Source organism: Apodemus sylvaticus, chromosome 16 (assembly GCF_947179515.1).
Source record: "Apodemus sylvaticus chromosome 16, mApoSyl1.1, whole genome shotgun sequence".
Classification (NCBI taxonomy): domain Eukaryota; kingdom Metazoa; phylum Chordata; class Mammalia; order Rodentia; family Muridae; genus Apodemus; species Apodemus sylvaticus.
In genome coordinates, this window is record NC_067487.1 from 10605492 (window position 1) to 10623492 (window position 18001).

The window sequence follows — 18001 nt, forward strand, 5'->3', positions numbered from 1 at the left end:
GTGTGTATACCCATGTAAGGGAATGTTACATGTGTGTGTGTGCCCACAGAGGGCAGAAGCAGTCACTGGATAATTTGGAAGTAAAGTTACAGATGAGCAAAGTAGCAAGTTTTTTAACGGTGGGCCCACCTACCCCTCCAGCCCCTCCAACTACAGTTTTTTAAATGACTGAATTGAAGTCTTACATTTTTATCTGGACATCTTTTCTTCAGAATTACTAGAGCTTCCTTTATTTTGAAGGTCTTCTATATCTATGTCCAGTGACTATATGAAGCAGGATATTGGATAAGCTCCCCAGGAAGTTTGGCCTTATGTTATGACATCAATTTAATATCCATCCTGAGCTTATCTCCCTAGAAGAATTATGAGGCAAGACTGTACCTTTGCAGAGGACTAAGATACAGTCTTGGGCATCCTCTAGCAGTCTAACAAATAGGGACGGTCTGTACGTGTTGCCTGTGACACTTAAGGGACATCCCTTCTTAGGCCCACTTTTCCTCATCTGGGGCCCCAGAAAGAAATTCTCATCACAAAAAATGCTGGTGCCTTGATATTGTACATTTTTTGGCTTCTAGAGCTGTGGGTAATACATTTCTGTGCTTTATAAAGGGGTCAGCGTTGAGGATTCTCCTACGGCATCACAAGCAAAGTCCAGCAAGCATAAATGATACCCAGTGTATGACGTTTGAGTGGGACGTCCACTCTGGGAACCCACACCACGTCACAGACTCTGAGTACTTTAAAGATGTTTTTAGTTTTAGTTATTTGTCTATGCGTATATCAGTGTGTGGGGAGATGCAGTGCCCATATGGGCCAAGAGGTGACATTAAGGAAGTTGTGAACCTCCTAATATGGGTTTTGGAAACTAAACTCAGGTTCTCTGCACGTTGGGTTCCCTGACTGCTGACCCACTGTCACTGACCTAGGGGTTTGGAGATGTAGTTTGTTTGTGGGTTCACACAAGTGCGTTTGGGGTGCTATCAATACGTCTTTAACTAACTGAACTCGATCTAGTAAGACCACGTTCTTCCAACATATACTTTTACATAAAATATAAAATGCCTGTATATAAAATTTCTTTCAAAGGCCTCAGCTTATAAAAAAATATCAAGTTGCACTTGGTTGGGTAAAGATGTAGGTAAACAACCTTCAGAAGGAATGAGAAATAGTTACTGATTGCAAAATTCTCTTGGCATTTACTATTTCTAGAATCAGTTGGCATCTTAGAACTCATTCAACACTGAACCTACAACGTCATCATACTCTGGCAATCTGGCCCAGCAAGTGTGAACTCCTGGGTTTGGGCCTAAGTATGGAAAATACAACCTGAGAGACCATCTTAAAGTGACAGTGACATACATAGCACACACTTTAAAGCCAAAATCATGAAATGTGGATACCACAAACTTATCTAATAAATAAGATATTTTGTTTTAGTGAAAGAAAAGAACAAATAACATAGAACTGATATTTTAAAGTAAAAAATTTAAAACCTAATAAGATTATTGCTGTTTTGTTATTGTTATTCTTAGCTTGTCAAAAGTATATCTTGATGTGAACAAAATCGTCGGGTAAGAGGATGGAGCTCCGTACAGAAGACACATCTCATGTCTAGATAGACAGATGTGTGACTGACATTGGGTCTACGGTCATATCTCAGAGCTGCAATTAAGCCTCATGCATGACCATGTTTCCCTGAAAGGTTAACAGGATCTGTCATCCAGACTTGAGATAATATGGGTGACAACTCTTTGGTCATGTCTCAAACATTGGATCCCTCCATTTCACATTTTTTTTACTGTAAAATATTCAAGGTGTGCATCTGTTATAGAGCAAATACATGGGGGTAAATTTCCCTCCACATAATCATCTTCGCTCTGATGCTCGTATGTGGAACATATCATGGGTGCAGGGACAAAAGTATGCAGGAAGATGCCTTGACCGTCCATGAAGGTGTGCCCGGAGACTGACATTTTGGATGCTGTTCATTATGTTTTTAAATTCTGCAAAAAAAAAAAAAAATTGGGGTGACTGCCTTTGTGCTTTTAACATGTTCGGCACTGAAAAAAGGGATTTCTTCAGTTCCTGGTATTTTTCAAACTATTTTTAAAGATATGGAAGGACATTTCCCCTTTGAAATCAAAGACCTAGCACTACAAAGCCAAATTGTTCTAAGACAGTGTTCTCAGCCTTCCTAATGCTGTGACCCTTTAATATATAGCTCCACATGTGTTCGTGACTCCAACAAAAGGTATTTTAGTTCCTACTTCATAACTGTGCTTGCTACTGCTATGACTCATAATATAAATATCTAATATGTAGGCTATCTGATAAATGACTCCTGCGAAAGGGTCATTTGATCCCCCCAAAGATTACAAAACGCAGACTGAGAAACTCATCTGTCCCCAGACAGGAGTCCCAAGTGCCTAGATGTGCTGATGTTCACACAGGGTCCTTTGTGCAAAGGACTCACCACCCACAGAACCGTCTGGGAAGGATGCTGACCTTCCAGCTTTCTCTCTGCTCCATTTCCTTCCAAACTGAAGAACAAGCTTCATTAGCATATCGTCTGGACCTGGAATGGGGCAGCTTCTGTAAGCTGCACTGACAAATCGGAAGCCCGAGGCACGTCTAATACATCCAGGGACAGTAAATATGCAGCCTCTGCTTCTGCTCCTGCCTTGCGGAGACGCTTACAACCAACAACAGGCAGAGCTCCACAGCTGGGTACACACAGCGTGACTAACTGCCCCACTACCTACTTTGAGTATATTAATGTTAACAGTTTCGGTTCATCTGCTAGAACACAAGCCTGAGACAGAAATAAAGGAAAACTGTGTTCTGCAAGCGAGGACCCAGGGAGATGAGCCGGGCAAACAGTGAGCTTTGCTTTTCTTGGATTCAGGTCTGGCTGTAAATGCAGGCCGGTTTCTCTTCATTCCTCAGGGACCCACATAGGCATGCACACAGGGCTGCGTCTGCCAGGCCTTCCTGTGACCCTGAACCAGGTCCATGAATCTGATCCACATGGTGCCACGGTAATATCCTTTAACTTACTCTTCAAATCTTCACTTATGTCAGCTTCTGGAATTGTAGCTCCCAAGGGAAATGCATGTGTGTGGAAGTTCACATTTTATTAGTGTCACAGGGACAAGAGCTACCAAACTATAAAAAAGAGAAGGTAACCACTGTAAAAACCACGATCTTATGCTCAACAGGGCTGTTGAATCATATTTCAAATCAGTGTAAACAGGTGAGAGCATCCCCCGTGGGCCCTCCCACAAGCCAGGGATAGATCAAGTGTAGAAACACAAATTTGTTTTGGGTTCACAACAATGGATCTGCTTTGAAAGGTAAGTTATGTGGTTCTGCGTCCCATGGAGAATGCTTCGGGAAGCCGGAGGGCGTGCACGTACCGGGCAGGTGGGGATGCTCTGGTCCCACTGGGTCATGCTTAGGCTCTCCTCCAGGCTGGTACACTTCTTCATCACAGCATCCCAGCCACAGTAAGGGTCCTGAGCGCCAATGCAGGCACTGAAAGCACACATGAAAATAACACTGACTGTGCAGTTCCTTCACTGTAAGAAGATAGCCACAGGATGTTCCTGGGAAGGGAGATCATTCAAGTGTGACCATGAAATAGACCAGGGCTCAGGGAAGGACTGAAAATCTGTTTCCTGAATTGACATGACCTGGCTGGAATAGACTGGACCTGGGAGGGACCCGGAATTGAACTAGCTCAAAGTAACACATTCATGCTTGTAGCTCCCAGGGAGGGCCAGGGATTCATTGCTCGCTGACAGAATGACACGTTCAGCATGCACCTCACCTGGGGATTTGCTCTGCCTGTGACCCCATTTTCACAAATATGGGTGACTGTAGCACAGTTACACTTAGAGAACCATTCAAAGGGCTAAAGTTCCTTTTATTTATTTTTTTAATTTTATTTTATTAAGGTAACATGACCACTAGGTTAAATCCAGCTTTCTGAAGGGGAGACATTTGATGAACTCCTGCTCAGGACCTTCCTCTCTTGCAAAGCCACCTGGAGACCTGAAACAAGCCTTCTGGATTAGCGTGAAGATTTAGGGCTCTGAAACTCTGCCTGTGATAACAGTTTCGCCTTTCTACAATGCTGAAGGTTCTGGCTCTTTTAACATTCCATTACTCCTTAAATATTACAGCTGCTATCCAAATACCAATGCCCATTCAAGAGAAAGCCCCCATACTTATAATTTCCTCTTGGTCTACACCAAACCAATCATTAGGATTTATTATTTTTGGAAGTTGGTTCTTTTAAAGAGGCCACGTGGAAAAGAGGAGTTTCCAATGAATGTAGCCATGGTGAAAGTGGCATTTATTTTTTTTTCTCTTTTGGTTTTTATTTCTTCTTAAACTCAATAAGAATAAAGATGGAAAAAAATCAATGAATTTAAGGTACTTGATTAGAAAAAAGTCACATCAACACTGTCAACAACTTGGGTAAAACTATTTATTAGTATCAATCTTCTCTTTTGACAATAATCTTGTCACTTAGATTTAAATATTTGCTATTGTAAAATCAAATATTAATATTTGATATACTATAGCATAAATATCAACTTTAGACTTGTTAGCACAGCAGTAGGATTTAAAAATGATTTCCAGTCAGGAAGATAGCATCTTACTGTTGAAAACAACTAAACACAATGCTTCCCACAAACCTTTATTCTTCCTTGCTCCACATCAGAAAAGACAGGGGATTTTGTCAAAGACTTGTGTGAAAGGAGCTCAGATGGGTGGGACCCTACAGTCTGAAGCAACAGAGACTAGTCTCCAAAATCTGAGGGCTGAAATCAAGAACCTTTGAGGCCCCTTAAAGACCCAGGCTGCCCTGTAAATACTTGACACCTCACAGGGAAAACATGAGAGGAAAGCATGTCTCTTTCACATACTCGAGTCTCTTATTTATTCAGACAGATAAATGGCTTGTGAGGAACTTGCTGTACGGAGCAGGAACTGGTACAGCGGGTGCAGCCGTGTAAGAGCAATCCACAGACCTGCCGGTGTACCTTCCCTTTGGCTCAGATTGTCCTAGCTTATTGTATTTTATGTGTAACATTGTCTGTTTTTAGACAAGGCTGATCTTGAATTGGATGCCCTACTGCTGTGGTACTCCAGGCCCTGGGACAGTAAGCAAGTACTCCCATGGCCAATACTATCACGTGCATGTGATTTTTAACTTCTATGTGGAGACAGGGAGGCTTTGACCCAATGCCATCTCAGAAAGACCTACATTAACTGACAGTAACCCTTTATCAGGAAAGAAAAGGAACCATGCTGTACCGAATTCTTATTCCCATTGCTAACCTATTGCATAACTTCCGTCTTTTACCACTTTTATGATCACACACCCAGAGAAACCGAGTACCTGTTCACAGTCTCTATGCAGGGTCCAAATGAGTCCCAAGCTCACAATGTTTTTATATGTAGGATGTTTTATCAGTACATGGGAATGGTTATATTCTAAAATCAGGAGTTCAGTAAACTGTACAGCAATAAAAATCTTAGAGGGAGCTCATGCACTGCTGCTGTTTGAAGTTTTGGAGCAGGTCTGGAGCCAAGACTGTGGTAGCCCAGGTTTTCCATGGAGCTGTCTGCACAGCTGTGCACCTGAGGCTCAAAAGTAGGAGGCGGCTTGTGGTGTAGGTATCAGATAGGGGTGTGTATTATTAGAAAGATCTTCCAGCTGTGATTCTCCAATGACAAAGAAAACTAACTAGATGCCTGGTTAGAACACACCGATTCATTTGATTTCCATTTAGGCCAGTGACATGCTGTCTTTAAATATGCAACAGGAAGGAGACTCCCAAACTGCTGGCTAGCAACAGCACTACTAAAGGAAACTCAGAACCCATAGGAGTCAATTTTACCTATGAGTTATTTTTAGCACACTTGGCTGTGCTCGGGCACCTGTATGCCACTTCTATCACTGTAGTGGTCACATGATTACACTGAAATAGTTCACAAATGGACAAGGGAGAAAAGGTATAGGGAGATTCAGAGGTATAGGGAGGACAGCTTGGCACTGAAGAAGACAGGTAGGCTACAGCACATCTATAGGATGCTGTGCATACATTTTCTCTTTTTTGCTGTGTAGCTAACGTAGCAATATGTGCTATTATTGCCAGAAGTAGATCTATCATGAAATATAGGCTTACTTCTTATGATTCACTAAAATGAGCAATATTAGTGAATTTGCATGTATAATCTGATACTGTCTTTGGTGATCCACCTCTCAAATTGGACATGCTTCATATCCTACATAATCAAGCCTGTGCCTTTTCCTACTACTCGCACAATGAACGATAATGTAATGTACAATTATTAGCTCTCGTGGTGGTCACAGAGGTTTATGTTCTGTTCTCCATCACAGTCTGAGAGCTTCCTCTTCACCTTGGTAAGGTTCAAGGGGTATTATGTTAATGCTAAAGGACATTGCATTCCAGCCTGACACTTCCTGGGATTCTTCTTTCCGAGAGCTCTGTATGTGATTTCTCTTCCCCTCTATATTTAAACAGTTACAATCATTGCATGCAGAAGTTGCCACGGTCACCATTTAATAGCCCCAGAGTCACCCACTGAGTGAAAAATTTATTGAATGTGTTGTCATGACCCGGTGCTTAGTTCCGGAACTTGAGAATTAGAAAACCAGTAATAATTCAGATAAGGCTTAAGAAATAATTGGACATTAGGTGAGGGGATTGATTCCTAGCATGGTATAGAATCAGGTAAAATGATAAATCCATTTTGGGATAAAATGTAATACAACCCCAGGAACCTTTGACTCAATTCTATATTAGATATTCAGATAATTTTATTTATGGCAGAATTTCTCATTAGTCTCTGAGCCCCACACAGGCAGGGTCAGGGATGCATCATTTGTCATCATACACTCAGCACCTGGCTTCGTGTTTAGAATGTGTTAAGTGCTATAAATACATTGCGAATGAACTGATGACGGAAATCCATATACTTCCCAGGCTAAGCGAATGAATGCCAGTGTGGTGAAAGTTTCAGCACATTGAGTTTCGGAGATCAATAAATTAATTGTGGAAGGGGAATATTTACTTTTTAAAGTACATGTTCATCAGAAGCTCCTCCTGGATGCTTGCATGATACAAACTAGTTGACTGAAGGCGTCTCCCTGGGACCATGGCGGTGAGGTTATTTTCTCAGCGTGTGGTATACTTTACAATTGGGCAGATGGTGTCTTTAGAACATTTAATTAATTATGGTGTCAACCTATTACGTCTACCTTTGAAAACTTTGCCCTTTAAAGCAATGGATGTCCTACAGTACTTAATTTCCATAATAATTTCTTAATGAGGTATTAATTCCTTTACCTTAATGACACCATTACACTGATTGAATTAAGAGTGACCAGACATCAGCTCTGCCCAGTGAAGTCCAAGAATTTTTTTCTTTTCTTTTCTTTTCTTTTCTTTTCTTTTCTTTTCTTTTCTTTTCTTTTCTTTTCTTTTCTTTTCTTTTCTTTCTTTCTTTCTTTCTTTCTTTCTTTCTTTCTTTCTTTCTTTCTTTCTTTCTTTCTTTCTTTTTTTTTTTTGAGATAGTGTTTCTCTGTGTAGCCCTGACTCTCCTAGAACTCACTTTGTAGACCAGGCTGGCCTCAGACTCAGAAATCTTCCTGCCTCTGCCTCCCAAGTATTGAAATTAAAGGCGTGCATCACCACTGCCCGGCCCAAGATTTTTCCTTAATGGTTCCATCTTTCCTTGCAGTTTTGTAAAACACAATTCTAGAGGTGTTTATTTCCTGATTCAGTTATGGCTGTATCTATTCCTGGGCTGACTTTTTTCTAATCCCAATTACTTAATAAAACAGGATCATAGATTTCCACTCTTTCTGCTATTTCTCTCTCCTTACCTTTGCTAATTCTCCATAGAATGTTTGTCACCCTCCACTAGGTTATGAGAAGACAGCAGGGAATTCAGAACGGGCACCGCTGGCAATTTATGAAATACATACTGAGCCTCTTTTGAGATGTACATGGTGCTGGAGGCCAAAGGAACCTGAAAACAGAGGTCACGCCAGGCCTTGGGGTAAAGCTGACTCAGCAGGATAGAGCCTGGGCTGCTGTTAGTTTCGACTCCAAGGCTAGAATCGTTGCAGCTTACACATGCTCTCTTAGATTTACATAGATCTCTCATATACAGAATGCAAGCTCTATGACATGGTGGGCTAATCTGATCTTAAGTAGGTAATGAGTGTCACAAAAGACAGAATACACAAGAGTTAACAAAGAATCGAAATTCTATGAAATTTAGAAAAGATTAGGTTTTATAATAAATCTTTGCAATTTAATCATTTATTTATTAAGTTTAATAATTTGTTTCTGTATTAACATATGTGATAGAAGTACATCCAGTCAAGAGACATACTGCTTTAACTCAGGAATTAATGGATAAAAGTCTATTAGACCATATGTACCCTGCAGAGTTCTACCTGAACATATCAAACGCAGGGATGTTTTTCACTCATGTTAGGCACCATGACAACTGTTCCTAAGTCAATGAAGCCAAGCCATAGGATATGGGTCAGTAGCAACAGATGTAGTATATAAGCTTCAGCAGAATGCTGCAAAATATTTAAATCCTGAAACAGTATAAAGTCATTCCCTTGCCATCTCCCTCCTCTGATAATTCTAGGGCCAGGGTGCTCTCAGGAAGTTGAATTCCATCACCTAAGAGACTGTTGCAAGTTGTCTAATGGCTCAGTATCCAAGGGAAGGTGTCTACATGAGCAGGTGCCTTGGCTGTTCTGTGGCACTGGGCCCAGACTCTACTCTTTGGTGTCTTTCTGTGGAGTACTGTGATTAAGAGATAATTTATTTTTTCTTGTCTTGATTGGTTGTCTAAGTCATAAACTCTCTGAATCCAAAAGCAGCTTGTATTTGGCATGCCTATTTATCGTCAAGCTTTGCCTTGGCTTGTCATGATGGCCACACATCAGGGAAAAGCTCATTCTTTGCTACAAAAATTTTATACTTGGGGGTATTTTCCTTTCTTTTCTGAGGAATATTTTCTGAGCTGTGGATCTAGTCAGTGTACATATACTTCTTAAAATGACTTTAAAAAACACGTGGCAAAGGCCCTCCCACTCATCTTCCACACTTTCCCTTGCTAAGAATTGAAGAGCTGTAACTATCTTAGGACTTGCAAGACTTCCCAAGGTGGGAGTGGAGAAAAGCCTGACTTAGACATGGCTATGAAAGCCGAGTCGTGTGGTCACCTCTGCCTCCTGACTCAGTGAAATGGGAACTTTCCAAGTCCAATGTCCACATCTATCAACACTCTAAGTGCCAGGTTGTGATTTCACATCAGTGGATAAGCCAGGAAGAGATTAGTTAGTAGCTGTTGTGTCAGCTCCATCCTGTGCTCTGTCATGTAGAACTTTTCTTTCTTCACAGGTTACAGATGAACACTGGCAGTGCACACCAAGAGCAAAGGACCCAGGAGATGGCACTCATGAGTTATTGTCAAAAATTGACCTACAGCTGGCATGTTGGATCCCAGGTACCTCAAAACCTTGTAAATATCAGCTCAGGTTATGACATAGATAAATATGTGTGCTCAGTCATCACATAGAAATGATATTCACAGAGATGACTGCAACTCCAAGGACCTGGGCTTGGCTTGATCATTTGCATGATTTTTCTATGAGATTTATTAAATGGCAGCACTCAACCATTCTCACATTAAAATAAATAGACTTAGTGACTTTTGTGATAGAATTTGTGTAAACTATAACTTTAAGGCATTTTTCGTCTAAAATAATGTCTAGAGAAGAGCTCATGCCAGCACGCTGCTTTCAGAGCTACGATGCAGATGGACCAGCAGCTGCCTCTCCCAGGATGCAGGGTCATCCTGAGAAAAACTGAAACAGATCCTCAGTTTGGGACGCTTTGGGAACCTGTCCTATAATGTTTTCATCTGCCATAGGGCAAGGGCAAAGATGAGGAAACTGATCGGAAGACAGCATGGCTAGAAAATCTCATGTTCTTGGACCCAGGGCAGTGGTTCTTAATTCCCCTAAGTGCTGCGACCCTTTAATAGTGTTCCTCATGGTGTGGTGCTCCACAACCATAAAATTATTTCCTCACTACTTCATAACTATAATTTTTCTACTGTTATGATTCCGAAAATGTTTTTCAATGGTTTCTAGGGGCGTTGCAACTGTAGGTTGAGAACCTCTGCCCTAGACAGTCTATCTTGAAAAAGAAACTATAGCAGAAAATGAACTCAGTAGCTCACAAGATCAGCCTCTATCTGTGGTGACTTCTCTGCACAGAGTGAACCATCAATATGGCATGGCTGTGGGGGTGGGCAGGCTGGCCCTGGTCTGAGTGAGCCACTGTAGAAGGTATGTGACCTTGAGTGGGACAGTAAACTGACATCTGGACTTGTAGCCTTCATGTGAAGAATCAGACGTTCAGACATGACTCAATAATCAAGGAAAATGTGGCAGAAATGTAAAAACTACTGTGAAATTACATAGTCTTTGAAAAACAGATAACCAACAAAAGGAAAAATTTAAAGATTCTCGTGAGACAATTTTCTCCTTCAGAAGTGTCATATTTACATTTGAGGTACATTATTTACATAAGCTCACTTTCTCTTTTTAAATATTGCAAAATTTCATTTATGAAATGGATTTTCTAAAACTACAACCAAATTATTGATAGTTTACTAAAGAATGGCATTTGGAAGAGAAATTATCATACAACCCTGTTATTAGCCTATTCCTAATCGAAGTGCTTCATTAAGTATATTTCTGGAAAATTAAAATTGTTTCTCCAAAAAAACAAACTAATATTTTTTCTATAAATCACTTCAAAAATCCAAGCATGCAACATTTACAGAATAGTCTTCTTGTGGGTTTTAACTGGGAGGCTTTCTCGTCCTTCCATGCGAAGAGGACACTGGGAGAAGCACGTCGGAAGACACACAGAGGGATGCTTGGTTCAGCGTTTTCAGAATTTCCTTCTCAGCTGGAATGCTGAGAGGCAAACACAAGGGTAGCAACTGCGGCACACAGAAGCCCAGTGTGTGGGCTCACAGTGGAGCTGCGCCTGCTGGTCGTTTTGCTCTGAGCAGGTGAAAACTAAACAGAGGGGAGATTCAGCCACGCGAGTTCCTCTACAGTGGAGGCTGAATCCTCACACGTGGCTTCATTCTCCTCCCAGGAAGCAACAACTGTTCACTTATGGTCTCTGCACCTGGTGGCTCCAGCCCCTGGGGATTCCAGATGGGGTTGATGGACGATGGCGTGACAGACAGCAGGCGCCACACCTCTGTTGGTAATCCCACCATGATTTAGTACTCACTGAATGAAAGTGCAGTGAAAGCAGTGTATTGTCTCATGCTCTACAACTGCCCTCAGAGTCAGTGAATGCAAGCAGTACCACACATGGCACACACCCATGTTGTCCCGCCTGTAACCCTGTCTTGACCCCAGCGAGGCCCCAGGAGGACGTGGATCTAAAAGAGTAAGACTTGGGAAACTGGTTTCCTTCCAGCCAGGCTTGGCTAGGATATGCCTCTTGGCTACACCCCAACCATCCCTGTTATTCAGTGAATGATCAGCACTCGGAAAGGAGTTACATCTGCCTCAGATGGGACTTGAAGAAACATGCACGGAATAAGTTTCAAACAGCCATTGGTTAAAGTTAGGATTCAGAGATATGTAAAAGAGGATCACTAATAAATGTCGCTATGTACTAACAGCATTCGCAATACAACTAGTAAGACTGTCCTGATACTTTCCTGATACTTGATTCTTTCTGATACTAAGGTAATATTATGCAGATTTCATTTTATAGAACCATCCTGTAGGAAACATTGTAATGATTATACTTAAAAAAAAATAAAAGAAAGAAAAGAGAAAAACACCCTTCCGCCTACATTAAGAACATGCAGAGACCGTCAGATTTTACAATGTATACATCATCCCATTAGATTCTATAGCAAGTCACATGTGTGAGCTGAGACAGTGAGGCTGAAATACATTGGAGTCATGCTGAAAATTATCAGTGACAAGTGTGTACTATGAATTCCCTGCCTCTGGCTCTCTGTATAGTAGTAACAGAGTGGCCTGCGCATGGCAGGGTCTTGCAAGTAGTATAGTAAAAATGTCACTTCTACATAAACATTCAGATATGTCTTGCTTAGGGGAATAGCTCTAAACAAGGCTACCAAGCCCCTCTAGAGCAGAATTGCATCAGAGGCCAGGATATATTTCTGCTTTCCAACACTATAAACGTTACAGAGCTAGTCAACTAGTTCTCACAGTTCGCTTGCATTTCCTAAGCACCTGGGCCTGAGTGCTTCCAAACTAAACTTAAAAGTACATTGTGGACAACACTGGACATTCCCTAGGAAATAAGAGGACAGGGCTAGAGAGATGGTCCAGCCATTAAAGGCTAGGCTCACAACCAAAAATGTAAGAGGAAAGAGCTGGGAATGAGAAAGCATTTATGGGCACTTGGCTTTCCCTGTACCTCCAGGATTTCCATCCCCTAACTAAGTGATTGCATGACAAGGGGACCTTAGGAATAAACCACAGTCAAAGCTGTGAGGGGCAGGACATACGCTGTTGAGGATACAGAAAGATGGAGCCCTGGGCCAGCACTGACATTTCCTCTCATTCTTCTCAGGGGCTTTAAGAGGGGCATGAGTCTACTTTAGTTTACATTGTTCTCTCTCTCTCTCTCTCTCTCTCTCTCTCTCTCTCTCTCTCTCTCTCTCTCTGTGTGTGTGTGTGTGTGTGTGTGTGTGTGTTATGTATGTATGTATGTGTCTGTATTCAAATAAAATATTAACCTATTCTGGAGCACTAAATCCCAACTCCCAACATTACCACTGAGAGTTATCATATACTGGGTAATTCATTTTCACACCTATTACTGCTCACAATTGTTAGCCACATGGTTCCTCCAAAGATATCCAGAGGTTAGTGGCATCACATAAACCCATTTCAATGTAGATCTTCTATGCTGGAATACAATAAGCACATAGATATATGGTTCTACAGCCTTTTGACTGCCGGAGACTTGAAAGGCTGGGACAGATGCCCTTACCCTTGCAATTCCTTACCTGCGTGTTTGATGGAAGTGACACCTCTTCAGGGGGATCTTGGCCACATGCTCCTGCAGCCCCACAAATAGGACGCTCTGGCTGTGGAGGATCTGCAGGCTCCTGATGGGCTCACTCCTCCTCTCTGGGAAAAGCTCAATCTCTTCCAGCAAACAGCTGCCCGAGCTCTGACTCAGGGGAGCCCGTACTTTCTTAATGGTGCCATAATCTGTGAAGACAAGACAGGAAGAAGATAGAGCACACAGGTAGCCCAGCTGTCTTCAGTTAAGCAAAATATGTACAAAGCACACAGCCATAACTCTTCAGCCCACGAAGTCATTTGAGCATCATCCAGCAATGCAGAGACCTCTTGGGTGGGCCGTACTGGATGGAGAATTCAGGCACTGATGTCCCTTAAAGGTCTGCAGTGATACTCCATGGTAGCCATGGTGAGAACTGCTGATCTATACCACCTGTATCTTCAGTTTCAAGCCTTGGAACAAGAGGCATGCTAAACGTTACTGAAGGTTAAAATAGCTGCAGAATACCAGGAGAGAAAAATCCAAAAGGGACAATCGCGGGTCACTGATGTCAATGTGTTGATTGCTACCCATTCACGGAAGAAGCGAAGTGACTTGGAACATAAATGCAAGGGCATTTTTTATTTTTGTGATTTTGAACTTGACTCATGTCTGAACTGATTCAAGTCCTCCTGAATCCAGGTTCATGCATTAGTATGGCCATGGTGAGGGGCTCCGCACCACGCGGACTCTGAGGACAGGCTGTGAGGGATGTGAAGCAAGCGCCTTTTCAGTCAGTGGTTCTCAACCTTCCTAATGCTTGATCAATTTAATGCAGTTCCTCATGTTGTGGTGACTGGTGACCCTACCTCCCAAACATAAAATAATTTTTGTTGCTACTTCATAACTGTAATTTTGCTACTACTATAAATCACAATATAAATATGTGATATGTGACTTCAGTAAAAAATGTTGTTCAACCTTCAATGGAGTCATGGGTCACTACTGCTTTAGCTCAACTATCACGGATTTCATGGGGGATAGATATCACTTCTGGGGGAGACATACACAGGAACTTGAAGGACGCTGTTGCTTGCCTGCAAAATCTTGAAGCACCACCAATAACTATCCTGCTATCTGAAGCCATCTTGAATGTACAAACTGAATAAGCCCACCAGGATATCAAGCTTTAAATCATAGTGATTCTTATTTTATAAACACAGAAGCAGCTTTAGAACTTATCTTAAAAAGCAGCAATAAAACTCGGAAGCTTTGGCTTGAAGGAGCTTCAACCAAATAAGTGAAAAAAGACTGAAGAGGTAATACTTTATGCTTTGTAACTTCATTTAAAGAGGACACACATGGGCACACATATATTGGTTTGGCTTTACGTAAAATGAAAACCAGAAATATTTCCATTTTTTTCCAAAAAATAAAACTGGCTTCATATCATATACACAGTGTCAGTAACAACTGCTTAATTTTACTTCATGATATCTGGTTAAATATATTAGTGTTGAAAATATCCAGCAAACATAGAAGACTGAAAGGAATATGTCTATGTGGACCAGAGAACAGGCAACAATAGCCATTCAGAAAATTCGTGGCTCATAAAACACAAGCATGAAAGAGTATTTTGAGAAAGCCTTTATTCTATAGCAAAACTTCCTTCTGATTTGGTGACCAAGGATCATAGGCTTGTGAAAAAATTCAGCTTTGGTGATTTCAGTTCACCCTGCACCGGACAACAGAAAGCATCAGTAATCACAGGGTACAATGGAAGGTTGAAGATAAGAGGTGACTTCAGTTCTGGTATCTCAGCCACAAGACTCTGAGAGTTCTAAACAAAACACTGGCAGATGGAGCCGCCAGCTTCCCAGGGAGCAACACAACATTCCACTCTTCTGTAGGATATCACAGGAACATGGGAATGTCACTTCAAGTTAAAGGTTGGGGAGAAGCCAGTGTGGCTAACCTCGGTAAGTGACATGGCTCAGATAGTTTAAAAAAATCACTGTGATTAAGCTGGACCTTCTACCCAGTTTCTGAGGCAGTGAGGGGCAGGACAGATGAGACTCCAACAGAAGACTGACCATGACTACTTGTGAATGTGGTGCCTAGCAGAGTGTGCAAAAAACATAGGTCTAAATGAGAACTTAATCAACAGTTAACACTCTGAGAAATCTGTCAAAATTAATGATAACCTTGGAGTCAACTGAATTGGTATCTAAAATTCTTACAAAATTGCAGAAAGTAGCAAATTTAATAGATGTTTAGTATATTTGATTCCAATAAGACATCAGTGATGTAAATCATTCAACATATGGTTTCTTTCACACCCTGTACTCAGTGCTCCAGCCAATTGGTTCTTAGCATTTGAGTGAAAGATGGTAAAAGAAGATTCTGTGACCCAGGGCTCTGCTGTCTCTCCTTGTCTGTGAACATCTGGTAACATGATAAGTCTCTTATAAATTCTCATTCCATCCATGTTAGGATAATTATAGAGGGATCCTGAGTCACACAATTAAAGCTCACGTCCGTGTCCTTCCTGCCTTCCCTCCCTTGCCTGGGCCTCCCCCTTCCTCTGTGCTCACACCCCCTCTCACTCTCTCTCTTATAGTGAACCTGATGATCAGGGCGCGAGTCAGAAGCCACGCCAGTTGCCTGTACTTACCTTAATTTTATTTGTATTTTTGCCTCCTATGCATCCCCCTTTTTTCAATTTCCTATAAAGAATTATATTGACCTTATTTTATCTTTGAAAAGGCTTTGCTCTCATCCTTGTTATATGTATAAGTCTGCCCTCGCATCGCGCTGTATCAGGCAGCCATTCTTACCCCGTGTTCCTTTCTTACCTGCTTCATATCATTCCTCACCTGCCCAATCTTTTCCTTAAGTGTGGTTTTTATCCACTAATCTTGTCCCTTATTTCACCCAATTACTATTTTTTCAGGGACTAATCTTATTTTCTCTTTAAATGCTATTATTAATAATCCACTGAGAATTTCAGACACTGTTTTATCGTATTCAGCTCTTCTTCCCCAACCCCTCCCAGATCCAACCTTTTTACCATCATGCGCATACCTACACAAATATAAGTTCTGGTCTTTTATCTTTAAACATTGAATACAATTTGTGTTGCCCAACTATTCTTGGCAGTGGGTTATGGAGTATGCTTGATCTAAAAGGGGTCATCTTATAAAAGGAAAACCAATCTCCCTATTACTCCTCAGCCAGTGACGGCATTTTTGCACCCATATCTCCCTTGCACAACATCCATGCTACGATTTCATTAGCCTTAAGCTGACATAGGTCTTAGGTATACTGTCTCAACTGCTATGAGTTCCTAAGTGCAGTGCTCTGTTGTATCTGGAAAACAGTTTCCTGAGTTATTTCTGGAGCTTATGATCTAGCATAGTGTACATTATTGATGCTGCTTTCTCTCTTCTGTCCATTCATGATATAGTAGCCGGCTTCAACCACCTACTTAAACCAACCAACCAGTCAACAGATAAACACAACCACAACATTATGGTTGATCGCTGAAATATGACCAAGAAAACAAGTGTAAAAATCTTCGGTGAAGAAATAGGATACCTAGTTGCTGAAATTGAAGTAGAAATATTTCAAGCACATGAAAATAAGTGGAACTGTAATTTTTAATATTTGATATATTACATATAAATAAAACTTTGAGCACTAAATAGATGTGATTAGGTCTCCATGATACATTATAGTTAAAATTGAAAAACTGTAGAATAAAGGAAGACCATTAAATCCTACAAGAAAACCCCCATGAATGTATGAAGACTAATCCACCAAGGTAAGATCAGACCTCTTCATAGAAACCCTAAGCACAAGCACAGGATGGAAGAACAAAATCCAGGTCCGGAAACTCTGCGGAGAACTACCAACCAGGGTTATTACCTCCAACGTGCTCTCAATTGAAATTGATGGAGAGCAAAGAATTTTCAAGAAAAGTACAAACTGTAGCAATTCATGGCCAACCTGATACTGAAGAAGAAGCAAACAAAAAACAGAGTAGAAAGAAAGTTTTAATCTTGGTTCACAGAAAAATACATTTTGTAGAAACAATAAGAAAAAACTAATCATGACCAAATCAGCAAATTGGAAAACTGCTTATATGGATGGAGGAAAACAACAACGTGCATTTGAATCATTCAGAGAAGCAACCAATGAAATACAAAGAATCAGCCAACAATCTTTCAGCAATAACCCAGAATGTAAATGGTCTTAACTATTTAGTTAAAACACACAGTCTAGCTGAATGGATAAGACTACCAGCCGATTGTTTGTTGTCTACAGTTTATACTGGTCTTTATGTGTCACAGTATGGCTGAATATAGGCACTGACAAGACACCAACAAAGAAATGTAAGATGTCTCTGTGCACATACATGCGCACACATCAGAATCACACATGTAGGCTTTGGGAGAGGATTCTTTTCCCAGCTCTCCATTCCACTCCAATTATTTCTTAATAAATGGTCTCTATTGACCTCTAATTATGTCTCTAAAGAACCACCAAGCAATGTAGTGCATCAGAGGCATCTCTAGCAGTACTCGCCATGTCACATTGTAAAGTTTGATTGCAGCATTGAGTGCTTTAAATTATCTTGAGTACTTTAAATTTTCCATGGCTCCATGCAATAAGAAAAACAGGTGCTGCATGAAGCACGTTTGCTAGGATTGGAGAGTACTGCATGTTACAAATTGCAGTGTTGTGACTGGACATACAAAGCTTTCTGCCTTATAGAAACTTGGCAGTATATTTATAAAAATAGAGTACTGAGAGCTTTGTAGAATTATTCCTCAACATGAAATTATCAA

General features: G+C 41.1%; 1 protein-coding gene across 1 annotated transcript in view; it reads right to left on the bottom strand.

Moving 5' to 3' along the window:
• Nucleotides 1-18001, bottom strand: part of Sema5a (semaphorin 5A) — a 453217-nt gene that overhangs the window by 73654 nt on the left and 361562 nt on the right. Inside the window, exons 12-13 of the mRNA XM_052159481.1 lie at nucleotides 13153-13360; nucleotides 3417-3534 (exon numbers count right to left, since the gene is read on the bottom strand). Of these exons, the coding sequence (XP_052015441.1) occupies nucleotides 3417-3534; nucleotides 13153-13360 (326 nt within the window). The remainder of the gene's footprint in view (nucleotides 1-3416; nucleotides 3535-13152; nucleotides 13361-18001) is intronic.